Source organism: Carettochelys insculpta, chromosome 11 (genome assembly GCF_033958435.1).
Source record: "Carettochelys insculpta isolate YL-2023 chromosome 11, ASM3395843v1, whole genome shotgun sequence".
In the NCBI taxonomy this organism is placed as follows: Eukaryota; Metazoa; Chordata; order Testudines; family Carettochelyidae; genus Carettochelys; species Carettochelys insculpta.
Genome location: NC_134147.1, coordinates 18,736,498 through 18,763,177, shown reverse-complemented (window position 1 = coordinate 18,763,177; position 26,680 = coordinate 18,736,498). Strand labels below are relative to the sequence as shown.

General features: G+C 47.8%; 1 protein-coding gene across 1 annotated transcript in view; it reads left to right on the top strand.

Annotated features, from left to right (window-relative positions):
- LOC142019282 (solute carrier family 22 member 6-A-like) overlaps positions 1-22,816 on the top strand; it is a 38,860-nt gene extending 16,044 nt beyond the window's left edge. Inside the window, 8 exon segments of the mRNA XM_075005937.1 lie at positions 13,988-14,327; positions 14,862-14,967; positions 15,431-15,585; positions 16,019-16,191; positions 16,624-16,734; positions 18,335-18,450; positions 19,680-19,894; positions 22,662-22,816. Of these exon segments, the coding sequence (XP_074862038.1) occupies positions 13,988-14,327; positions 14,862-14,967; positions 15,431-15,585; positions 16,019-16,191; positions 16,624-16,734; positions 18,335-18,450; positions 19,680-19,894; positions 22,662-22,816 (1,371 nt within the window).
- The last annotated feature ends 3,864 nt before the right edge of the window (positions 22,817-26,680 follow it).

Genomic DNA, 26,680 nt, shown 5'->3' with positions numbered 1-26,680 from the left:
AACCCAACAAAAGATTACCGAAAAGTGCAACAGAACTCGAAAACAGCCTGTTGCTTGACATGGAGCTCCTACTCAGCAAAGCATAAACATTCCCAGCCAAACCATTCCGTCAGGTTTCTGGGATTCACAATCAACTTAGAATCGTCAAGTAGCCAAAAAAAAAAAAGACTGTGGATTAGTTGTGCATGGAATGACCCAGAAATTTTGCATCTGGTTTAACTACACCAGTCTTCTGATTAGCAACTTACTTAATCAGAAGGTACATAAGGCAGCCAAATCGGTGGCTCAGCTGTAGGAATTCACCCTAAGCTACAGCTAGATCCAATGCAGCGCTTTCTGTCTCTACAGAGTTGACTGCTGCACCTGACAAAACCAGGAGCAGATGTGTAAGCAAATCCAAAGCTGTGTGCATCTGTGAGTAAACACTGACTGCCTTCTTCTGTTCAAATCTCCATATTGTTTTGGGTGTGCATCCATTTCACAAAACAAGTTCATTCAAGGTGTCAGAGTCTCCTGGTCTAGGAGCAACGTGAGCTTCACAGAAATTTTGGAGCAGGTTGGCAGTAGAGGCTGTTTCCTACCAATCCCCCAGCCCCTGCCTCTCCTCTCGCCACTAGAAAGGGGGATTCTCTCTCACATACATGCAAACAAAAAAAGAGAAAGAGCTGGGAAAAGTGTGGGTTTTTTTTGTTTGTTTGTTTGTTTTTTGTTACTGTCAATTCCCAAAATAGTGGCAAAAAAAGGTTTCGGGACAAACTGAAATACAATTTTTGTTTCAACCATTTTTTGAAAATCAAAAAGGGAAAATATTCAGGTCAAGCCAAATTTTCATTCACTGTAAAACGCTACTTTTTTATTTTGAGCATTAATGCACAGAAAATTATCTGCATAAAAAACTCGACTGTGGGAACTGAGGATACTCAAAATCACATTTATAAAACTGAATTTGATAAAATTGAATTCATCTGGTAGTGTAGACGTAGCCTAAGTGACTTGCCAAAGGTAACACCTGGGACAGGGGAAGGAACAACTGAGGTCTCCCAAACCCCAGGCTACAAAAAGATTTACAGCACTCCCAGTGGCACCCTGCAGACTAGAATCATAGAACAATAGAGCTGGAAGAGACCTAAAAAAACCATCAAGTCCAGCCCCCTGCCCTAAGCAGGACCAAACCCATCAGATCAGCCCAGCCAGGGCTTTGTCGAGGCAAGACAAACACCTCCAGGGATGAAGACTCCACTACTTCCCTGGTAGACCCTTCCAATGCTTCACCACCCTCCTAGTGAAAAAGTTTTTCCTAACTTTCAACCTGGACCTTCCCAGCCGCAACTTGAGACCATTGTTCCGTGTTCTGCCATCCGTGACCACTGTGAACAGCCTGTCTCCAGACTCTTTGCAACCTCCCGGACTATTTCCACTGTACCCTGCAGTTTTGTGCCAATGACTGGTTTTCCACCAGCTTTGCCTATTACGGATTGGCCATGGACCTGCGAATTTTGCGGGTCAGCATTTACCTCATCCAGATGGTATATGGAGCTGTCGACATCCCTGCACCACTGATGGTTTTCTTCATGGTCAATTTCATTGGCTGGCCAGTCATGCAAGCATCTGCTGTCATCCTACCTGGGTGTGAGATCCTGGCCAACAGATTTGTGCCACAAGGGGAGGTTCTGGTGCACTCTCTCTCTGCATGCACTGGTTTTAATCAGCGTGTATGGATATCTAAACGCATTTGGTAGGCATTTAATTTAATTAGCATGTAAGCAAAATACAGCAAGAGTAATGTTACAAGAATGGTCTATAAAAGAGAGGTTCCTATATTAAAGGTGTGGTAGGACCTCCTGCCCCACGCCTCCCACTGGCAGTCCTACATGGCTTACTCGCCCCCTGAGTCAGGCCCAGTCCTCTAGGTCCGGGTCCCACAGCCCAGCCACTCAGGCCTAGCAGTCTAGACCTTTACCTTCGGGCCCAGAGGCCCAGTCACTCCCAGCCAAGCCTCAGTAGTCTAGTTACTCACTCAGTCATGCTCCCTGTTGGTGATAGGGCTTGCTCCCGACCACCAGTTCAGTGGGGAATCCCTCCAAAACACAACAAGCTCACCAGGCTGCCTTCCAGCTCCCGGCTCCTGGGCTACTTCCTATGCTGTCCAGCTGTGCAGAGTGTTGGTTGGGTCCAGGCTGCTGCTCCCTCAGGATGTTGCTCCCATGGGGTCAGGCTGCTCCTCAGGCTCAGGCAGGAGCTCCTCCCCACGGTGGCCAGCCCCAACTGACCAGCTTCTCTGGCCTTTATACAAGGGCTGCAGCTGAAGCATGCCTAGAAGGGCCATGGGGAAGGGGCCTTCTCCACCCTGTACGCCTGGCCCCCACCCTGCTGGCCAGTGCCGGGTTGGAACACCCTGTCACAAGGTGGCTGAAATTTTTTCCATCCAAACTGTTTTTCAACAGAAAATTGGGGGGCTGGCTAAATTAAATTCTATTTAAAAGGCATCAGTTTCACACATATCAGCGTGGCAGCCCTGTTAGTCTGTATCTTCGAGAACAACAAGTAGTCCTGTAGCACCTTATAGACTAACAGATATTGTGGAGCACAAGCTTTCCCGGGCAAAGACCACCTGATGAAGCAGGTCTTTGCCCAGCAACGCTCATGCTCCAAAGTATCTGTTAGTCTATAAGGTGCCATGGGACTTCCTGTTGTTCTCGAAGATACAGACTAATGGAGCTACCTCTCTGATACAGGCAGACATGGCTGTCTTTGCAGCCTCCTGGCCTCACTGAGGAACAAGATACCTGCTCATGGAGGAGCTTCCCCACGGCACAGGGCAGCAGGGAACTGGGCAGCTACCTGAAGCAGAGGCTGCTGCCCTGAGAAACTGGGTGCCGTGGAACAGAAGCCCCCCAAAATACTGGACAATTTGCCTATTTTCTTTAAAAGGTCAGGACACCTGTGAGACAGCTAAAATAAGGGAATGTCCTGGTAAAAACGGAACAGATGTTCACACTACTTCTGTATCTCTGGGCTCTGGGGCACTAACCTCCTTTGGCCGCCCCCTTGCCTCATGGTTCTGGATTGCAAGTGACCCCCTCACCCTCCATGTTTGGTGGTGTTCACTTGCCCTTTTGTTTCCCAGCAGGGTCAATAACATTTTATTGCCCCCCCCCATCAAAACTCTTACCCAAAATACCCCAAATTAGTAAAGAATTGAAATGCAAATGAGGCCTGGCTCCTCCACATGCCAGAAGGGGCAGGGGCCAAGGGTGGAAAGGGCGGGACCGAGGGTACACAGAACATCCCTCCCACGCTCTCTCACAGCAGGGCACAGCTAGAGCGGCAATACTAGAGCACTTCAAACCAGCCTGGAGCTCCCTTTGCCTCCATGTGACAATCGTTTTCTCTGCCCTCCCTCTCTCTAGCCTGAACCAAGACTTTGACATCCCCATGGGAAGGAGCAGGTGATCTCAACCTGTTGATACCTGACTTTTACTCATCTGGTGACCACAACCCCGGGGCCTCTAGACTTGAGCCCATGCTGCATTATGTTGGTGGGGGAGGATAAAATGGGAACGGTGTAATTCACAGAGCGGTTGGAAGGCTCAGCTAATCCCTATTTATACCAAGTCACGATTTGCTGTGATGAAAAAACAGATGCAGAAATGCATTGTTGTCTCTTCTCGTTCCCTTACAGGAGATGGTCCAGAGTGATTAGAGATGTAGGTCAGGGAGATAAGACTCTGCTGAAAGCCTCCAAATTGGAACCACTCAAGGAAGTCACCTAAGAAGAGAAACAAAACAGACTCTCTAAAGTCTTGATGCCAATTAGTCTAATTAAAATCAAACATGCCCTCATGTTTTACCATCTCAGGGCAGAGATTGCATCTGGGGAAAGGGTATTCATGGGACGTTATGCCCGCTTTTTGTATCTGCTTTCTGAGAAGCTAAAGAAGTCAACTGTGCTTCCAAAGGTGTATGCCATGGCTGCTAACATGAGGCAGAAATGTGATACAAAACACGGCATGGGGCTGGGAGACAGGGAGCCTGGATTCTTAGCCTGGCCCAACCTCTGACATTGTCCTTGTGTCTATTGCTTTTCCCACAGCAAAACCAGGATGAACAAACCACACCAGTCCAGTTGGGTCCCAAATAACTGTGTCCTACTCAGGAACCAGGTCTTCTGTTTAGCACAATAATTTCAGGGGTTGCATCATTTTTGTTCCACATCAGAACAAAGCTGAGACGTTTGGTGAAAACAGAGAGCTCCACCCCAGAAAAGCCAATTGCTCAGGCAAAGCAGCAGCCAAAACCTTATTCTGCCACGCTAGCAAACTAGTGCTTCTTACTCTTTGCTGAGTCTTGAGCCTGATTCCCCATCACAAGGGAGTACCTTGGCCACCAAGCTCTCCTGGGGTGGGTCTCCTCCCTTCATTCAATTTGATCTGTAATTCCATCCTGATCCCGAGAAACCCTCCCAACAAAACGTTGTTCACATGACCTATGACGAGAGGTTGAGGGATTTGGGCTTATTTAGTTTGCAGAAGAAAAGAGAGAGGGGCAATTTGATAGCAGCTTTCACCTTCCTGAAGGTGAAAGGATGGAGAGAGACTGTTCTCAGTGGTGACAGATAGCAGAACTAGGAGCAATGGTCTGAAGTTACAGAAGGAGAGGAATAGGTTGGATATCAGGAAAAGCTGTTTCACCAGGAGGGCGGTGAAGCACTGGGATGTGTTACCTAGAGGGGTGGTGAAATCTCCATCCCTAAAGGCTTTTAAGTCCTGGCTTGACGTAGTCATGGCTGGCATGATTTTGTGGGCTAAGTGGTGTTCACGCATCCAACCATGAGGCGCTTCATAAAAGGCCTGAACATGCTCCCACCCTTAAAACCCACCTCCCCAACATAGCACCTTGATATGGTAGAGTGCATGCTTACAGGCAAACCATTTTAACCTATGGCCATTTGCTCCCTCCTACACCTTTCAATGCTGGTGTCCTTTCTGATCGCCATCACTACTGCCAGAAGGGCAGGGGAACTGCCAGCCCTGGCAGCAGACTCACCTATACAATATTTCAAAAGGACAAAGTTGCACTATGACTCCACCCCAAAGATAACGCCATCATTCCACATAAACTGGCCTATTTACTCACTTGGACATCAATTCAGTTACTAAACACATGATAGAACAATACTCATCACCCAACACACACTTTGGACATTCCATCTTGAACACGGCTCACAAATCCTTCTCCGAAGTCCCACCAGCCACAAAAAGTCACTTCTCCACACTCTCCCTGGCCCCTTCAGGAGGAGCTACCAGATGGGGAGTGCTGGCCTGGCCCCCTCAAAGAAGCTGCCACCACAGAAGCGTCACCGTCCCTGCCACAGGTGGCCCCAGAAACCCCACCACCTCCCAGATCCCTGTCCTGAGACCCCCCCCACCCTTGGTTCTACACCTCCCACCTGCCTTGACTTCTGCACCCCCACACTCTGTTTTGAGCCCCTGAAACCTTCTGCCCTAAACCACCCACACCCTGCCCCTCTCACCCCTGAACCCTCACTCCAACCTTCATGTTTCTTCATTTGTGAAAAATACCATCATTAGAAAAAGCAGGTACGTTTTTAATTTATTCTCAATAATTTACTTCAGTTAAAGAACTGAGCAATGCCTGGTACCTCTGCAAGTCCAACATATAAAGGGGCTTGATTCCTTCTTGTGATGAGACTGAAAGACAATTTAAATGATCACTCAATAAACATCTGGGATACCCATTGTGACGGATGGGGGCAGTGGAACAGGGAAGGGAAGATTAAAAGGGGACAGTTCAAACCCCTCCAGCTAGGATGCCAGGCTCTCAGCTGAAATATCACTATGTTGTTATTATTGGCTCATATTTGAGTTTTTCTTCAAAACTATGACAGCTGGAAACTGGTGTCTCTGGTGACTGACAGAGCAGTTTTCCATTTTCAAATGGAAAGTTAAAATGTTTTGATTAATTTTGTTTAAACTTTTACATTAAATTAAAATAGATGTCTGTATCCTATTTAATATCATGCCTATGTAGTACCCAGAGGTACTGAGACTTCATCTGGGGGTGAGTGAAGTCTCAGCTCTACAGCCTTGGCTGAGAGCCAGCTGGCCTTTAGCTCACGTGGTAGCATGCAGGACTTCAGACCCTATGCTCGCAGATTCTACCCCTGGAGCCGGCAACCCAGGTCTGTCAGCGTTACACCTATATCAAGTATAGCATATTTCATATCTTAACATAACACACAAGCTGAAACAATATAAACTGAAATTCTGAAGTCGACATGTTTTCTCTTCCACATTCACCATAAAGCATTTTGACACTGGTGTTCAAAAAAGATGATTTCAAACCAGAACAACTGTAGAGAAAGGCTACAGGACTGATCAGAGCAGTGGAGAGTCTATCTTGTGAGTAGAGAGCAAGGGCTTGTCTATACAGGCAAGTCACTGCACTGTAACTTTTTCACTCAGGGGTACATAAGCATGCACTGAGAGACCAAGCTTCCAGCACTGTTAGCTACTCCCCTTCTAGAAGAGTTTTACTTCGGCTAGGTCTGCATGATGGGGGAAAACTGATTTAAGATAACGCTGCTCCAGATACATGAACTGCATAGCTGGAGGCGACCTATCCTATATCGATTTGTCCTGCTGTCCCCACAGCAGGAGGTCGATGGGAGAAGCTTTCCTGTTGACTTCCCTAACTGCTCACGACTGTGAGGCGTAGCAGGGTCAACTGTGGAACCCTGATCATTCGATTTAGCACAGCCCCACTACATGCGCTAAATCAAACCTCGGAAGATTGACTGCCACTGTGTTGATCTTCTGGTAAACGTGAATGTACCCCTAGAATGCTGGCAGAGCTCTCTCCCAGCCGAGGATGGCCATCCATCCATTTTTAACAGGGCGGTCCCTCACTTGCGCTTCCTGGAGGGCATACCGATTTTTTTTTTTTTAAAAAACAGGCAAATTGTCCCTATATTGCAAAGCAGGGACCTTCATTTTAAAGATCTGGCTGGAGAGGCTGGAGGAGATGGGCGGGCTCTTTAATCAGACTCCTTAAGCATGCTGTTGTCAGCAGCCCCAGGGATACAGGCGATGTGGGGGTGGAGAAGGGGCAACGGGGTGGGCACCCAGACGCCAGGAGGCATAGCTGGTGTATGCTCCACGCTCACACTGCCTGAGAAAGACAGAGGAGGCTGTCTCAGAGATTCCCCACCACACACGTTCACTGCTGCCAGGTAATAGGGTTGGGATGGGGCGGGGGCAGACAGGGCCCTAGATGGGGAAAGCGGGACAGCCAGTTGGGGAGAGGGGCAAAGGGAAAGATGGCAGCCATTTGGGGACAGGGGAGAAGGGGGCAGCTTCTTGGGGATGGGGTAGAAGGGAGGCAGCTACTGGTAGGCAGGGGAGGTTGCGGGGGGGGGCCCTTCCACTTAGTCTGGCAGCCTGCGGGCAGCAGCAAACAGGCAAGTCTCTGGGTAAAGTGGGGCACCTGGGCCCAGGCCAGGGGTTAGATGGGGGACCATGGGTTTCAAGGAGTTTCACGCGGGAGAGGACTGAGGAGACAGCAAAGACCCGAAGAAGGGGACAAGGAAGGGGAACCATGGATGAGGGCAGGCAGGGCCGGATTAACTCTTCTGGATGCCAGGGCTATTAGATTTTGTGAGGCCCCCTAGAATCTGGGGTGAGGCTAAAAACAATGGGTTCAGAATATGGGAGGGGGCTCCAGGCTAGGTGTGAGAGGGGGGTGAGGGTGCTCCCAGCTAGGAGTGCATGCTCTGAGGTAGGGCTTGGAATGAAGGATTTGCGGTCTAGCAGGAAGGGTCTCCAGGCTGGATCCCAGGGGTTTGGAGTGTGGGAGGGGGCTCAGCCTGGCCCACTGACTGGGGACCAAAGGGGGCAAGTGCCCTGGAAACAAGGTGATTAAAAACGGCCTGAGAGCCCCACACTCTTTTAAATTACTAGTGCAAGTGCGACAGGTGGAACTCCCCTTTGGGAGGCTAGTCTCCTGCTCCATTCTTTCTGCCTCTGCCTTCTCCCCAAGGCCAGAGCCACAGCACCCCCCACCCCCCCGACCTTACCAGAGGAGATGGAAAAAGGTGAGATGGGAGAAATAGGCGATAGGTGAGGGTCAGTGGGGTGAGGGGTAGGGAGTTTGGGCTGCCCCAGTTTACCCCTAGTGTTACTGCTTTAACGACGGAATTATTTAGGAATTTTGTAGCGATCTGAAAACTGATCAATAACGTTTTTTAAAAAAATCTTGCGTTATTTTACTATTTAATACACAGTAAATTCAAAGCTGGAAGAACTTTACCATAGATCCTATTTATTTCTTTCACTTTTCAGTTAGAGTTGGATTTCCAGACCAGTGACTTCCATCAGCATTTGTTTGGGAAGAGGTATTTGAACCATTAGGCGGGGGGGGTCAGGGCTGCACAGGAGAGCTGGAACAATTTTTATAGTGGGGGTGTTGACAGCTGTTGTACCAAACTGGAGACCCTGTATTTAATGAAAACTACTTAAAGCCAGGATGTATTTAATGGAAACTACTTCGGCATTCCCACCCCCACACCACTATGAGGCTGCATGGGGGAGATGGGGTGGCCCACAGGCAGCAACTAGAAAACAAACAGGCACCAAGTGGTGTAGGCCTGGGTGTCTCTGGGATGGAGAGGGGCAGCTGAGTCCGGGGGTTATATGCGAGGTCAGGTCACTGTCTGGGGGAGATACACGCATGACGGGGGATTTCAGTGGGAGGCTGGGGAGGCAGCCAGACAGCAAGGGGTGAGAATTTCCAAGCTTTTCTGTGCTGTACCTCTTACAGGGACTTACAAGTTTCAGCTCTGAAAATCCTGTTTACAGAATGGGGTATTAGAATGTAGGCATGTTGTATACAGACTGGTGACAGGTTGGAAGGTTTGCCAATGGGCTTGGCATAGTGCGTACGGACATCAGAAGACATGCTACACTGTATTTAATACAGAAAAGTATTAAAAAGTACCAGGTGTGGAAAGACAAACTTTCACTTTGAAAGCTACGGATATAACTTATCTGCTGCAAATCCACTGACTCCAGTGAAATTCAATGGGGGGTAACATTGGCCTAGAAGATTTCATTCTTTTTTATACTGCTACAAAAATACTGAATGGCTTACATTGCTCTAGTATCAGAGAGGTAGCCGAGTTAGTCTGTATCTTCAAAAACAACAAGAAGTCCTGTGGCATCTTATAGATGAACAGATATTTTGGAACATAAGCTTTTGTGGTCAAAGACCCGCTTCATCAGATGCATGAGTTGGGGGGGCAGGGGGTTCAGAGGAGGATTTAAAGAGGGAGTCTCAGTAAAGGGGAGGGCCAGAGCTGAGAAGGTCTATTCAGTCAGGGTGGATGTGGCCCATTATTGGCAGTGAATGTGCAGTTGTGAATATCAAGAGAGGAGAAAACAAGTCAGTTCAGTCAGGGAGGATGTGGCCCATTGTCAGTTTCTAATGTGGAGGTGTGAACATCAAGAGCAGAGAAACTGCTTTTGGAAGGGGTCAACCACTCCCAGTCTCTGTTCAACCCTTGGTTGATGGAGTCAAACTTGCGAATGAATTGCAGCTTAGAAATTTCTCTTTGTATTTTATTTTTGAAATTTTTTTGTTGTAGGACTGCTACTTCTAAATCTGTTACTGAGTGTCCGGGGAGACTGAAGTGTTCCCCTATAGGTTTTTGTATGTTACCATTTCTGATGTCTGATTTATGTCCATTTATTCTTTTACATAGCGACTGTCCAGTTTGGCCAATGCAAATTGCACTGGGCCATTACTGGCACATGATGGCATACATTATATTAGTAGTTGTGCAGGTGAAAGAGCCCCTGATGGTGTGGTTGAGGTTAGGTCCTGTGATGATATTGCTGGTGTAGATATGTGAGCAGAGTTGGCAGACAGGTTTGATTGGTTCCAGATTTAGATTTACTGTGCTGTGATCTATAGTTGCCGGTGAGAATTTGTTTAAGGTTGGCAGGCTCTCTGTAGGCAAGGACAGGCCTGCCTCCCAAGGTCTGTGAGAGTGAAGGACTGTTGTCCAGGATGGGTTGCAGATCACTGATGATGCGCTGGAGAGGCTTTAGCTGGGGGCTGTATGTGACAGCTAGTGGTGTTCTCTTGTTTTCCTTGTTGTGCCTGCCTTGTAGCAGGTGGCTTCTGGGTACCCATCTGGCTCTATCAATCTGTTTTCTCACTTCCTTAGGTGGGTATTGTAGTTTGAGGAAAGCTTGATAAAGGTCTTGTAGTTGTTTGTCTCTGAGGGATCAGAGCAAATGCAGTTGTACCTTAGTGCCTGGCTGCATACAATGGATCATGTAGTGTGCTCTGGATGGAAGCTGGAGGCGTGTAGATAAGCACAGAAGTATGTGGGTTTCCAGTATAGGGTGGTGTGTATGTGACCATCACTTATTTGCACAGTAGTGTCCAGGAAGTGGATCTCTTGTGTAGACTGGTCCAGGCTGAGGATGATGGTGGGGTGGAAACTGTTGAAATCATGGCAGAACTCATCAAGAGCCTCCTTCCCTTGGGTCCAGGTGATGAAGATGTCATCAATGTAGCGCAAGTAGAGGAGGGGTGCTAGGGGATGAGAGCTAAGGAAATGTTGTTCCAGGTCAGCCATGAAAATGTTGGCATACTGTGGGGCCACGTGGGTGCCCACAGCAGCACCACTGATTTAAAGGTATAATTTGTTTTCAAATCTGAAATAGTTGTGGGTGAGTTGTTCTAGAAATCCTCAGCATCACACAGTTGTTTTTTGTTCCTGCCTGCTAATGTAACAAAAACAAAAATGAAAAGAGGAATTTAAGGTGAGGCCCAAAAGCATGAAGCGACAAGTAACTTACAGCTCTCCTGGCAACCACAATTTGATTCCTTCCCTGCTGTGTTCTCTGCTGTTTCAGTTGAGAGCCCCTGTGCAGCTTTTGCTAGGCTGTCTGCATTCCTTTTGCTGTCTCATGCCTGCCCTCTCTCTGCAGTGCTAAGACTTGCTGCTTTTTGTGTGAGATGGAAACGCATTTTCCAAGAAATGGACTGAGACCTGTAAATGCCTTTTAACGTTTGCCCAAGCTGTTTGGCCACTGCATTCTCTCCATAGTCCCTGACTCTCTGACGTGTAGGGCTAAAATCTTTTGGGCTCCTTGGAATCTGGTGGGTGGGCATCTGAAGAAGGAGCAGCACAGCTAGGAGCTAGTGATGGAGGGAGGGAAGTATTGGGGAGATGAGGCAGTAAAGCTAGGGACAAGGGGAGGTATGGGTGAAGGGCTGGGGAGCAGCTGGAGACAGCCAGGGGAGGTGGTGATTAATCTGGGTCATAGTGCACTACAGGGACAGTGAGCATTACATGTCCAGGGCATCAATATTCAAGTTCCCCCACTGCGCCATTTTCTCTAAGGCCAGCGTTGAGTGTGAGAAAGGTGGTGCTGGTTTGATGGGAGGCCTGGGGGGGAATCAAATTTTAGTTCTAAAAAACTTTCAAATCTGTAATAACAGAATCGATTGGTGCCTGATTAAAAATTGTTCTCATGTGACAAACTTTTCCAGTCAGTATGTGTGTGGCATTTGCCAATGTATTCATCAGGCCTTGGAATTTTATTATGCCTGTTAAAATTGATTTGATTCAATAATCATCTCCTTATTAGCTTTGCACAATGCAGAAAGACAACTAAGGTTGGAAGTGTTCTATGCAAAGAAAACTCAATTGCCAATGCCAAGCACATTCTTGAGTTCGCAATTCTGCATACAACAGTAATGAGTGTTACAATGATATTACGGCTGGTTGGAGTTAGGGGTATGGCTGTGCTGGGTTATATTTCTACACATGACTTCTGGCACTTTATTGTGAGGTAGCAGTAAGTACAGAACAAAGAAGCAAATGACAGAACTAGTAAGAATTTCTACAAAGAGTTCTTTTTTCTTTATGATTCTCAAGTTTCAGAGCCATCAACATACAAATTGGCCTCAATGTTAGACAAATATAAGGGCAACTTTTTTTAATGTATGTACAAACCATACAACCAGTTTTCTTCCTGGGTAGCTCTCTTTTATAACAGTCTCCATCTGCTATTCCACAGTATCATGAAACAGGACATCCAAAGTAGTGCTAGAAACCAAACCTCCTTTGTCTCATAAGAATCCTGCAGCATACTGTCATAACCTTTTAATTGTGCACCCTTGTAATCAGCAGTTACCTGTCACCTGGGAAAAAGCCACGGGGACTCTTGGAATGCTACAGGTTTCCCAGCAGCAGTGTCCCCCATACAGACAGCCCACAGCTCCCTTGTGGCAGCAGGTAAGGTAGGTAACCGGGCCCCAAGGTTCCCCCCGACTCCCAAGAGAGGGACTGGACATTTATAAGGCTAATGGGGGTACTTAATGTTGCCATAACTAATGCTCAGGAAAAGGGTAGATAACCTCCTGCTTCAGGATTTAAGCTCACCTTTAATTATTCAAAATCAGGATAAGACTGATTGGGACAGAAGATTATACCACATCCAACTACTCTGGTGTCCTCATACCTGGCTACTGCTGGCTACTGTCAGGGACAGGATACTGGATTAAACAGACCCCACTTCCTATGGATCAGACATGGGCACAGCCTATTATCAATGAGTTATGGACCCCAAACACACACGCCTGGAATTCAGCCTCAGAAGTCAATGCATCTGCTGCATCCACAATGGACTGTAGCCTGGAAATAAAGCACTTTGGTTTACATTATGGCACATATTTCTGAACAATTAAATTAGTTAAACCATAGGAACAATTTACAAAGGGCTGTGATGGAATTTTCATCCCTGATAATTTTAAGATCAACAAGACCGGACATTTTTGTAAAAGAATATACTTTGGATCACATTGGGACTAAGCAAATGTTATGTCCTTCGTTATACAGGGTATCGGAACAGATGCTCCCAGTGGTCGGTTAACTCTGCACGTAACATGAAACTGTTAGAACAAAAAACAAAGCTGAGAATAATCAGAGGGTACAATGGATGGATTTGACCTTCACCTGGCATAAACTGGCATAGCTCCACCAAAGTCAATTTATACCAGTTGAGTATGCGGCCCATGTACCTGAGGTTGGGCAGAACTTTTAAATCCTTCCTGTGGCACTGAATTCCACATCTTGTGTGGGAGACGTATATGGGTGCATCTTTAAAACACTTCCAAAACTCTCCCTCTAGCCAATACTCCAGCTTGACATCAGCACTAAGTGATACAGAATCCAGCACAGACTCCAGTCCACGCTATGCCCACCCTATAACCCTAATGTACCAAATAGAGTCATCATTCTTCTCCCCTGTGCTCTGCAGACATATTTCTTTGTTAGCACAGCCACTTGCGCCGTACCACGCTGAGCTCTTTCCTACCCAATTTAATCCACCAAATAAGCAAAGTAAAACTTAAACTGGCTGAGCACATCAAACCTTTATATAACAATGAGTCAGTCTGCAAAAGGCTAAAACCTGGGGGGATAAGCAGGCAAAAAATCCTGGCAGAAAACCCACTGCGCACTGCCAGAAGTGGTGCCTTCTCATTGACTAGTGACTGAATGATTTGCTATTGCAAACTTGAACCAGTTAAACTGGCATTTCTGCAGCAATAGTCGATAACTACAGCCAGTGAATGCAGGCGGCAGCCTGCAAAGTTATTAAGCCAACTTGTCACTTTTTCAATTTTAACCCATGGTATCAAAGGACACTTTGCTGAGAAGCACAAACTTTGCAAGAAGTTCAGCATAAGCATCCCAAGGGTGAATCAGCACCATTCAGCAGTTACTGATTGGCCAAGCCACTGAGCTACTTTGCTAACATGGGGGAGAGTCTAGTCTCACTCATCATTGCACATTTTTTCTTTTACATTGGACACAGCACTACCCGAGACCCATGAGTTTTCCTGAACTTCTGGGCCACCTTGGCAGCATGGGACGCTTCCAAGTTATCAGGTGGCATCCCTGGCCATCCCGTTCTTAATGGTGGCCAGCCATAATCTGCTGCAGAACTTCACATCTGGGATCCCAGAGCATCACTGCCAAGTGCACATCGCAGCTAACTACACACATCGTGGCAATGTCACTGCCAGCCTCCATGCTGGAGATCTGCTCCAGGCCTCCATTCCCATAGACAGGAGACAGAAGCCAGAGAAGTGCCAGTGGCTTGTCACCCCACAGTGGCAGCTCCTGAACCCAAATGCCACAATCACCAACACCACAGAGCTGGATACTGAGCCATGTGTGGATGGGTGGACCCAAGATAACAGCCTGTTCACCTCTACCATCATAACTGAGATGAGAGAGACCAGATTCTCCTGTCATTGGGAAGCAGTGCAGCTCAGTGACTAGGGTGCTGGGCCGAGAGATGAGGAGACTCAGGTTTTAACTCCAGCTCTGCTATTGGTCTACTGTGGGCAAATTACTTCCTCTCTGTTTCCTTTCCTACCCTTTGTCTATTTAGAATGTAAGCTCTTTCGGGTACATGCATGGATATAGAACACTAGATGCCTTATCTCAGTTGGGGTCTGGGCAGCACCTGGCACACTGGAACCCTGATCTAAGGTAGAGTGTACACAGTGCTCAGCACAGTGGGGTTCCAGTCTCAGTTGGGGTTTAAGTTGCATTTGGTACAATGAAGCCCCAGGGTCCAGAATAAGGGAGCACAAATTTAGGTTAAAAGCACCTCTCTGCGGCTCCCCGGAGTGAAGTATTGACCACCCTGGGGATCAGAGTGTCCAAGCTACAGCATGTCCAGCCTCTTCTCTCTCCACCCAGCTCAGGCAATGTGTTCCCTGAAATTTCCTGCTCTCCGTTTTTCCCCATGTGCAGTGGGATTTGGTGTGTGAGTCCAGGACACTCCGGCAGATGGCTCAGTCGCTCTACATGGCTGGTGTGCTGGCGGGGTCAACTGTGTTTGGACCCCTTGCAGACAGGTGAGATGGTGAGGCTGCCACAGCCAGCTCCATACACTTTCATGTTGCTCGTGTGAGCTGGAACCTTAGCTCCAAACACACGTCCTGGTGGTTATGTACCTACTGCCTACAGGCCTGGTCTGTGGGGTGGCCCTGGGGAAGGACTGCTGGGAATGCTGTAGGCCAAAACTGGTACAAATTGGAAAAGAGAACAGGGTTGCACTTAAAGGCACCACAGAGCTGAGGGAGGGGAGGCCCAGGCCACAACCGTAGAAGACCTGTGGCTTGGTTTTGAGGGGCACCTGCAGAAGTGCCCTGGGATGTTGTCATGTATTCCAACAAACTCCTTAATTCTGAATCAAGCACTCACCAGCTGAGATCACCAAAGCAGGAGTCATGGTCAATAATACCAGACTCAACAAGCTCTGCCCTGGTCTGACTTCCTCGTCCCCCAGCTCCCTTAACTCTGTTCTCCTTGAGGCAGGTACGGCCAGAAAGCTATCCTGATCTGGTGCTACCTGCAAGCAACAGTGACAGGCATCTGTGCTGCTTTCTCCCCCAACTTCACTACCTACTGGGTCTTCCGCGTCTTCATCGGCCTGGCCATTTCCGGGATCTCAGTCAATTCTCTCTCACTGTGTAAGCAGACGCTTCAGGTCTGAATGAGCCCAGCAGACTAAGCAGCAGAGGATACTTCCTCTCCAAGCCATCTCCCCCTCCTCTAACTCACAGAACACACTTCCCGAACAGATCCTGCAATAGAACTCAGGCCCTGCTCCTGGGCTAAACAACGAGACCCTGTTGCTCCCTGCAGAGCTGGGAATGGAGCCCAAGAGGCCCTGACTGCTAATCCCAAACAACATTCTGTGTGTGAGAGAGAGAGAGAGACAGAAAAAAACAGGCTCTGGAATCAGAACCAGTGACCTCCAGAGCTAAAACAGCTGCTAAAGCTGGAGCTAACAATCCTCTTTAGCATGTCCTGGATTCATATCCTCTGCAGTGCAGGCACAGGGTGGGGAAGGGGACCTGAACTACATACTGACCCAGTGGGTCACGTGTGTTCTCTACCCAGGCATGGAGTGGACCCCCACTAATGTTTGAGCCATCATTGGCATCCTCCATAGTTACTCCTACACTACTGGACAATTCATTCTGGTGGGGGTGGCTTACACTATCCCGGACTGGCGCTGGCTGCAGCTCACTCTCTCCCTGCCCTTCTTTGTCTTCTTTCTTTATTCCTGGTATGTATGTTGATCAATAGCTCGTGTTACATCCAGCAGCAATGTTGCCTCTTCCTAGGTGTGTAATACATCCATGGCTAGAGGATCACGTAATCCTTCTCAGGCTTGCTAACTTCCGGGCATGACCTTGCTCTAACTACGAGCTGATGCTTCCGTTCCAAAGAACCCTGGAGTCCCGTATCCCATCATTCTAACCAAACAGCCCCCTGCCACTGCCAGAGGCGGCAACAGAAACCATCCACTTCCACTCTTCTCCTCTAATGGCTATTCACCACTCCCCTTCAAGAACCAAAAGACCTGAGTATGGTGGGTTAGATGAGGGACTAGGGCTAGGAGTCAGGATTCCTGGGTTCTATTCCCAGCACTGAGAGAGAAATGTAACAGAGAAGCAAGGCTATTATCTTGGCTTCATCTTGTTGGCACGTTTCTTGTTGAGTCTGCCCGCTGGCTAGGGATATCAAGAAAAACAGAACAGGTCATAAGAGAGTTAAGAAAGGTTGCCAGGATCAATGGGAAAATGGAAGAAGGAGACAAACTCAGCACTGAGGTAAAGAATCTACAGAGGCACTTATTGTCCGACAGACAAAACAGGTGGTGCAAACTGGGCTTAAAATGGAAGAGAGGTGGAGAAGACCATGCCTTTCCACAAAATAAGCTCTGGCCATAAAGCCTTAAAATGATCGTTCATATCTCTTCATGCTATTATTTCAGCCTCTCTACAAACTCAAGCAGGCATTTGCACCCAGGTCATGTTTTCAAGAGTGCTTTTGCACACTCAACAACTTGAAACTTACCTGAAAAGAAAAGAACCCAATGCGAAGTTTGTGGAGAACAGCAAGGCAGCATGGGAAGGGTACTCCTATACTGTATTATCACAAACTGGTAATTTAAATGAAAATAAGCAAGAATTTTTGGAAGGAATGTGAACTGTTAATTGAAATTCCATATATGCCCTTGTCACCTCATGAGTAACAAACTCTCTTGAATATATTTGTACTCACGGCTCTCTCATGAAGCAAGGGAGCACTATTATCCCCTCTGTATAAATGGGAATCTGAGTCACATAACAGCTAAGTGACTCGACAAGGGTCAGACAGGAAATCTGTGGAACAGCAGGAAATTAAACCCATCATCTAAATTCTGGACTCCTGCCCAGTCCACTAGGCCACAGGTGGCCAATATGTGGCTCTTTTACCATTAACATTAGTTGTGGAGCCTACCATATCTCCCCACTCTTCACCTACGAGACGGGGAGGAGCCCAGAACCTATATGCCTTGCAGCCAGGTGGTACAGTAAGGGCTCCTGCCCAGCAGGGAATGGAGCCTCATGGCTTCTGCCCAGCAGGGAAGGGACTTTGGTGGCTTCAGCAATGCCAGGTGCACCAGCCAGAGTCTGGCACTGCAGCAGGAACACGCCTGAAGTCCCAGCTCCCGGAGATCGTGCCCAGATGTTGAACTTCTGAAGGTTGCCAGAGATGGTTCAGAGGATCAGGGAGTTTGGCTAGCCCTGCACTAGACCCTCCCTTTCCCATCAATCCCCATGCTGTAGGGCATAACTGATCTCTAACTAGTGAGGGTAGGAGGTTCTTGTGCACGGGGACAGTTTATACCACAAAAGCTTAGTTTCTTTCACCCTCCTCTGAAGCACTTGGTACTGGCCATTGTCAGAGGCTGAAAGAACCCGCTGGTGTAATCCAGTCAGGGGATACCTGCACCCTGAGACACAGCAGACAGCTGAATTGATGAGTGCATGAAATTACTAGGCCAGATCCCCAGTGGGTGTAAATCTGCAATTGCTCCACTAGTGTCAATGGGGCCAGCTGCCCAGCTGATGTAAATTGGTCATGACTCCAAGGGAGTCACTGGGGTCAGATCCCCAGATGATATCAACTGACGTGTTCCATTAGAGTCAGTGGGGTCAAAGAGCCAGTGACGCTAATGGGCATAGCTCCATGCAGGCAATGATTCTACAACAATTACATCCGCTGGGGATCTGGCTCTGTCAATAGAGGAATCCAAAAGTCCAGTCTGGGTCAGCCTTATCTGAACAGCACTGGGAAGGTCAAATGGAATGGTGTTAACCAGCACTAGTCCCTGCTATTCATTACTTTGTTTACCATTTGCAACGTGCTCTCTTCTCCATCTAGGTTTTGAAATCCATCTTGCAGAAGGAACTGTCCTCAACCAAACCTAGCTACGCCATCACGAACCTGGTACGGACACCCATCCTGTGCAAAATTTCCTGCGGAGTCATCTTTATGTGGCAAGTGGGCTCTTTAATTTTCCTTAGGAGCCAGCTCATCTATTGGTGTCAATGAGCACAGCACCCAGCCAGCACTGGCGCCCCCACATTGTTAGGTACCGCGTAGACCGTGATTGACTTTAAAGTCCACAGTGTGGCCGCCAGCTCCTGCGCAGACGTAGGGAGGGACAGGCCCTGCCCTGAAAAGCTGAGAGTGCAACTAGACAAAGGGTGAGAGCAGAGGTGAACAGCGCCCTGGGGCAGCTCCAGCAGGAGCTGGCTGAGCGGTGGCAAAAGCCAGCAGGATGCTATTTAAAAAGCTGGCAGAGGCCCGGGTCCCATAGGCCAGTACCTGTAAGAAATTTTGTTACCTTCACCCTGGGTGACAGGAGAGTGAAAGTGAGGAACAGATTCACCTAAGGTCACACAGCAAATCAGTGGCAGAGCTGGGAATGGAACCAAGGAGTCCTGACCTCCAGTCTGGGGCTCTAAACCACACTCCCTCCGCTTCCTTTGAAAAACCACTTCTGAACCCCACCTGGAGAATGAAGATTACAAGGTCTACAGATGAAATGCAGTTTTCTAAATACTATAACCCAAATCCAAGGAGACTGAAGAATTATCTATATATATGTATATATGTATTAACATTAGGCCTGGTCACAATCTCTCCGTCAAAACTGTTTTTCAGCAGAAAACTGGACTTTTGATTAAACAGGTTTTTTTTCTAAAAATTGTTTCGTTTCCTGCAATATAATTCAGTTTTTTCATTAAAAAACCCTAAACATTCCTACAGCAATATTTTTCAATATTTAAATACTGATATGCCACTACAGCGTATCATGGGGGTGGGGTTAATTTGGGTCTTCATGTCCCTAGTATCCTCTATGGGCCTGGCTCCTGGCGAGACTACATCTCTCATGATGCACTTCAGCCAAGGACTTCCATGATGCATTGTCTCCCCTCTTCAAGAGGGAGGATAATGAGGCTTCATGGGCAAAGCAGTCCAAATGGAGACTCCAGCCAATGAAGGAGGATGGGAGCATGAGGCATCACAACAGCAATTCTGAACAGAAATATTTACTATTTTGGTCAAAATATTTTGTTATTCAAATCTTCACCACAACTTTTCAGGGGAAAATATAGATAACAATATATTTACATTTTCCTCAAAAACTTCTGTCATCACTCCCTCTCAATCTTCTGAACATTTCTAATCCATGGTTGTATCTGTGCACCATCCACCTCAGGTTCTCCATCACTTTTGCCTATTATGGCTTGGCCATGGACCTGCAGAACTTCAATGTCAATAGCTACTTGACCCAGCTGATCTTTGGAGCAGTTGATACCCCAGCCAAGTTCATCTCAGCCCACTCCATCATCTTCATTGGACGCCGTTGCTCTCAATCCTTTTTCTTGACCCGAGCCGGACTGTGCATCTTAGCAAATATTTTTGTGCCGCAAGGTGAGAGAGGATTTGCTCGTATGGGGATGGAGTAAGGAATTTGCATAGGTTCGTTTGCTCAAGGGATTCTTATATAAATCTCCCACAGCTATAGATGGGACACAGACAGGATGGATCATTGAGGCTGTACGAAAAACCTGTCTTAGATGCCTGTTTGTGTGCCTTGATCACATGCTTTGGATCCAGCTAAACACCAGATTTGGGCAAAGAAGGAATCTTCCTCCAGATCGCAATGGTGGGGACCTTAGATATTTTTCCTTTTCCTTTGGAGCAAGGAGGGGCACATACCTAACTGGGATCATCTGTGCCTATGTTAACTTAATCAGTACCCTGCTATCGCAAAGGATTGGATACCAGCGGCCCCTGGATCTCTCCTGTGCTTGGCCTGTGGCACACAATAGCTCAGTTCTCAAAAATTAAAATGCTTTGTTTTAACTGAAATGGTTGGGTTCGAATTAGGGTGTTAATGGGGTGAAATTTAATGGCCAGCGAAATGCAGAAAGTCAGACCAGGTAATCTAATGATCCATTCTGGTCCTAAACTCTATGTAACTGAAAATGTCCAGGAATGTTTCACCATGGAGCAGTGCGCCAGATCCTTAGCTGACATACAGTGACAAAGTCCAACTGCTGTATATCTCAGACCCACACTAATGCAGTGTGGTTCTTTGTCCCATTGTAGTTGGCTGGACCATATGTAGGAGGTCATGCATCTAGCATTTGTCCCAGCTTTTAGCAGCTGGGAATCTGACCTGCAGATTGAAGGCCAGAAGAAGCAGCAATGTGACCTGCTGAACAGAGCACAAGACTAAAGGGCTCCAAGACTTAGGTTCTATTCATTGCTTTGCCACAGTCACTCCTTTGCTCTGTGCCTCAGTTTCCACATAGGTAAAATGGGGGTAATGACAGTGACCTCCTTTGTAAAGAGCTTTGCAATTTACTGGTGCAAAGCATTATCTAAGACTTTAGTGTTATCATCTATTCTGACCTCTTGCATACCATAAGACAGAGACCCTCATTGCTACTTCCTGCAGCAAGCCCACATCTGATAGTTGAGATCAAGACTGTCCCTACCAATACACAGAACACGCAGTCATATTGGATACCATGAAATCTGGGACACCAGATGGACCCCAATATCATGGTGCCTTTGACAGCTGTGCTGCATATGAACTGCTCTTGGCTCCAGTGGCCAGCTCCATCCCTAGCAGGTGCGGTGGGTGGGACAGCCCCCATCCTACTTATTTCAGCCCCTTTCGCTTCCCCCCAACCCCCTCCCCTGAGTGATGTGTCCCAGGGGACTACCGAGGGGCCTGGTGCTGACAGCGGGAGTTAGGCCACCCCCTCACTCACTGGAAGCAGCAGGAAATGAAGTGATCCTGCCCAGCACTTGCCAGTCTGCTGGCTGCCACGCATGTTGCTGCACTTGCCTCTGCCACCATCCCCGTGTGCAGCTCCCTGCCCATATCTCCGCTGGCGAAGAGCACCCACAGTGCTAGTGCTGAGCTAGCATCTTTTAGAGCAATGTCCATTCTCAATTTAAAGATTACAAGTGATGGCCAGTCCAGTGCATCCCTAAATCATTCTTTCAGTGGTTAATTACTCTCCTGTTAAAAACATGAGTCTTATTTTATGTTGAAAGCTGCCTAGCATCAACTTCCAACCACCTGATTTCATTCTGCCCTTGGCTGGTAGATTAAAGAGCACTCTGCGTCAGAAATCACCGTGCTGCGTAGGTTTGCACAGACTGTGATCAAGGAACCCCAGAACCATCTGATGCACGAGCTAAGTAAATGGAGCGCCTGATGTCCTTCTGGTATCGGAGGGGTAGCCGTTGTTAGTCTGGATCTGTAACAGCAACGAAGGGTCCGGTGGCACCTTATAGACTAACAGAAAAGTTCTGAGCGTGAGCTTTCGTGAGCACAGACTCACTTCATTTGACCAGCATCTGATGAAGTGAGTCTTTGCTCATGAAAGCTCACACTCAGAACTGTTCTGTTAGTCTATAAGGTGCCACTGGACCCTTCATTGCTGATGTCTCTCTGTGTAGGACAAGTTTGCCAGGCCTCAAATCTCTCTCACCTACCTACCTCCAAATTTTTCAACTTCCTTTCTAAAGTGTGGAGCAGAACCGAACACAGTGAAGCACATTTTCAGATGGCATCCTGCAGCCTAGCTTCATGGTTTTCAGCAGCTGAGGATCCAGGCTACTGGTGGTATTATTGTTATTACAGTGATACCTAAAGGCCTCAGATAAGATCAGGGCCCTATTGTGCTAGGGGCTGTACAGACACATTGTGGCATGGACCATCACTTGCAAAGAGCTTATAATCTAAATAAGCAAGTGAGACAAAGGTTGGGAGGACAAACAGAGAAAGAGGTGAAGTGACCTGCCTAAGGTCATACTGCAAAGTTGAGAAAAGAACTTAGTACCCTGACTCCAAGCCTACTGGGTCACTCTGCCTTGGTCAGGGTGGCCTCACCATAAACTGTATACTGAAGTCATCTCACCTCTTTACCATGCTCATGAGAATCACTGATCCACTGTAAGAACTCCTATAATAACTGAGACACAAGGGAGAAGGGGAGGCTTGGAATAATATCTTTCATTGGACCTAATTCTGTGGGCCTGGTACAATAAATGATATTCCCTCCCCCACCTTGCATCTCTCGTATCCTGGGGCTGACATGGTTACCACGAGTGTATGTAATCATACTGTTGTCATTCCTGACTTGGGTTGAAACGCCCTAATTTTTCCTCTTGCCAGAACTACAAACCCTGCATCTGGTCTTCACTGTGATTGGAAAAGGATCTTTGGCTGCATCCTTCAACTGTGCCTATATTTTTTCTGGAGAGCTGCTCCCAATGGTGATCAGGTATCTAGAAGCCAGCAACAGATGTTTGATGGCCTCTAAAGTGTAGTGAATGCAGACATCAGAGAGCTGATCTGCAGTCTCAGGAGATGCCTACACTACAGTGATCTGTTGACAGAAATTACTGTCGGAAGATATCTTCTGGCAAAACGTCTGTTGACAGATTGCAGCCACACACGAAAGCGGATCGCTCTGTTGACAGAGTAGCGGGACTGCCCGGCTGTTCTCTCTACAGAATCGCCAACTGGAAGCACAATAGACAGGCTGCCCAGTGACCCAGAAGCCCTGTCTGTCGACAGGGGGCCCCCCAGAGTGTACACATTGCTTTTTTGTCTACGGATTCTTTTGGGAAAGGTGTTATGCCTCATGAGGGAAGACAGAAGTCTGTCAACAAAACAGTATGTCTACAGAACCCATTTTTGGTGTGGACGCTCCATGGGTTTTGTTGACAAAATGTCAGATTTGTCGAAAAAAAACCCTCTAGTGCAGACATAGCCTCAGAGTGAAATGCACCTTTCTGTACAGGGCCCCTACATGCCACTTGAGACCTTGGGGATAGAGTTCTTTCTATCTGTCCCATACATGCTCTTCCCTGCCTCTCATTTTCTGTGTCCTTGTACCTAGATTGGGCCCTGAGGTAAGAGAGGAGGGGCAGGCCAGCTCTGCACCCAGAAGGGGCAGGGATGAGAGTGGAAGGGGCGGGGGCAAGCACAGTCAGCCCACAGTGCTGCACATACTGTGGCACTGACCCCTGCCCACTCCGTTACAGCTGCCATCAGCCAGAGCAGTGCTGCCGCAGGGCTCTAAGGGGCCCAGAGCTCCAGCCATCACCACTGCCAAAGTAGAAGCAGTGGCAGACAGAACTCTGGGCCTCTCTGAAACACTGGGCCCAGCCGCCCAGATCTAGATCTATCAGTAGACTTACACCACTTTAAGTGAGAAGTGAATCACAATTTTCTTTGCAGTTTCCATTTCGGTCATTCCTGCATCCTATGCTCAGACCACATCCTCTCTTCATGAGGATAATACCCTTGAAATACACATGTATCGGGCCAGATCCGCATCTTGTGCAAATTGGTCTCACTCTGTTGGTGTCAAGTCTCAGAGAGGGAGCCGTGTTAGTCTGTAGCTTCGAGAACAACAAGAAGTCTTGTGGCACCTTACAGACTAACAGATATTTTGGAGCATAAGCTTTCGTGGGCAAAGACCCACTTCAACAGATGCATGAGTCAGGGGGTGGTGGTTTCAGAGGGGTATTTAAAGAGTGGGGTCCCAGTAAGAGGGAGGGCAGAGCTGACAAGGCCTATTCAGCAAGGTGGAAATGGCCCAGTATCGAAAGAGGAAAAAAACAAGTCAGATCAGACAGGGAGATGTGAGCCTTTGTCAGAGTCTAATGGGGAGATATTAACATCCAGAGCAGAGAAGCTGCCTTTGAAAGGAGCACTTAACACTTAAACTCCCAGTCTCTGTTTAATCCATGGTTAATGGAGTCAAATTTGCAAATAAATTGCAGATCAGAGATTTCTCTCTCCATTTGATTTTTGAAATTTTTTTGTTTCAGGACTGTCACCCTTAAATCTGCCACTGAGTGTCCAGGGAGATCGAAGTGTTCCCCCATAGGCTTCTGAACATTACCGTTCCTGATGTCTGATTTGTGGCCATTTATTCTTTTACGGAGAGACTGTCCAGTTTGGCCAATGTAAATTGCAGTGGGGCATTGCTGGCACATGATGGCATATATCATATTAGCAGATGTGCAGGTAAAGGAGCCCCTGATGGTATAGTTGATGTTAGGTCCTGTGATGATGTCACTGGTGTAGATATGTGAGCAGAGTTGGCAGCGAGGACTGTTACAGGGGCTGGTTCCAGGCCTAGGGTCACTGGTTTGTGATTTGTAGTGGCTGGTGAGGATTTGTCTAAGGCTGGCAGGCTGTCTATAGGCGAGGACAGGCCTGCCTCCCAAGGTCTGTGAGAGTGAAAGATCATTGTTCAGGATGGGTTGCAGATCACTGATGATGCACTGGAGAGGCTTTAGCTGGGGGCTGTATGTGATGGCCAGTGGTGTTCTCTTGTTTTCTTTGTTGGGCCTGTCTTGTAACAGGTGGCTTCTGGCTACTCGTCTGGCTCTATCAATCTGTTTCCCCACTTCCTTAGGTGGGTATTGTAGTTTGAGGAGAGCTTGGTAAAGGTCTTGTAGATGTTTGCCTCTGTCTGATGGATCAGAGCAAATACAGTTGTACGTTAGTGCCTGGCTGTAAACAATGGATTGTGTAGTGTGCCCTGGCTGGAAGCTGGAGGCGTGCAGATAAGCATAGTGGTCCGTGGGTTTTCGGTATAGGGTGATATTTATGTGACCGTCACTTATCTGCAGAGTTGTGTCCAGGAAGTAAATTTCTTGTGTGGACTGGTCCAGGCTAAGGTTGATGGTGGGGTGGAAACTGTGTAACTCCACTGTGACTTCTTGCTGTTCTGTTGGAGTCAATGAGGCCAAATCCCCAGCTGACGCCTGTGGGGGAACACTTCGATCTCCCTGGACACTCAGTGGCAGATTTAAGGGAGACAGTCCTGAAAACAAAAAAATTTCAAAAATCAAATGGCAAGAGAAATCTCTGAGCTGCAATTTATTTGCAAATTTGACATGATCACGGGACCTAACATCAACTATACCTTCCCAAACTGCTTCACCTGATGCCACCCATGCTCTGGTGGGGGCTGCACAGCAGCACCTGCAGGCTGGAGGAGGGGGCTGGGCAGAGACCAGTGGCCACAGTGGGCCGGGGGAGAGACTTTGGAGGGGGAGGAGCCTCAGACAGTAGAGGAGGGCTGAGAGTACTTGATTCCCCAGGCCCTGGGCTCACCCACTGCCATGAAGGCGCTAGTGATCTGCTATCATGTTCATAGACAGGCTGAGTGCACTATGCACAGTAAGGGGTTTTCTCATCGAACACTGCTTTGAAAAGGCTACACTGCACACCAAGTAAAGGCTAGGCCCGAGCTGGAGTCAGTGGAGCTCTGCTGGTCTCGACCACTTGCAAATCTAGCCCATGATTTCATAGACTAGGGTAGATATCTGAAGAAGTGAGTCTGTCCCACAAAAGCTCATCACCTACAAATCATTTAGTCAGTCTTTAAAGTGCAACATGACCGCTGGCTTGTTTTGTTAGAATACAGACTAACACGGCTGCCTCTCTGTTCCCAATTTAAACAGACAGAGAAAAGAAGTGAATTGCCAAGTGGCGGAAACAGGGGGAGAAGCTGGATCTGCTTACCCTAAGCCAGCACTCCAGGCACAATCATATCCTTCTCTCACACCTATTCTCTTTATCTTCTCCTCTCGCCCATGGATTTATGTGCCACTCCTATCTTGTCTTTAGCCTGTAATTTGCCTCCACATGGATACCAGCTCTCCTCCATCACCAACTAGCCTCATTCGAGCACATATGGAGTTAGAGCCTCAGCTGACCTAAACTGGTGCAATATCATTGTCTTCCATGGGTCATGTTGCTTTATTCCAGCTCAGGATTTGGTTGCATGAGTCATCTTTTCAGCACCCAGCACAACGGGGCCTTGCTCTTATTTGGGATCTGCTCCAGCATCTAGCACAATGGCGCCCTGATCTGGATCAGTGTCTACGCAATACCTGGCACAATGGGGCCCTAATCCAGGATCAGTGTCTATGAAATACCCAGCACCACGGGCTGGATTTCAGGTAGGGTCAGAGTAGTCCCCAGCACAATGTGGGCCCTGCTCTCAGTTGGGTCAGTGCAGCACCTGGCGCAGTGGAACAACAGTCTGAGTTGGTGCCTCTCCGTCAGGCCAAAGATAACTAACCAGTGCTTGGTGCCCTCCTGTACTTGCTGCCCTTTGTCCCACATTTACACAGTGGATTTTGCTTGCCTTCTTCTTAATCCTT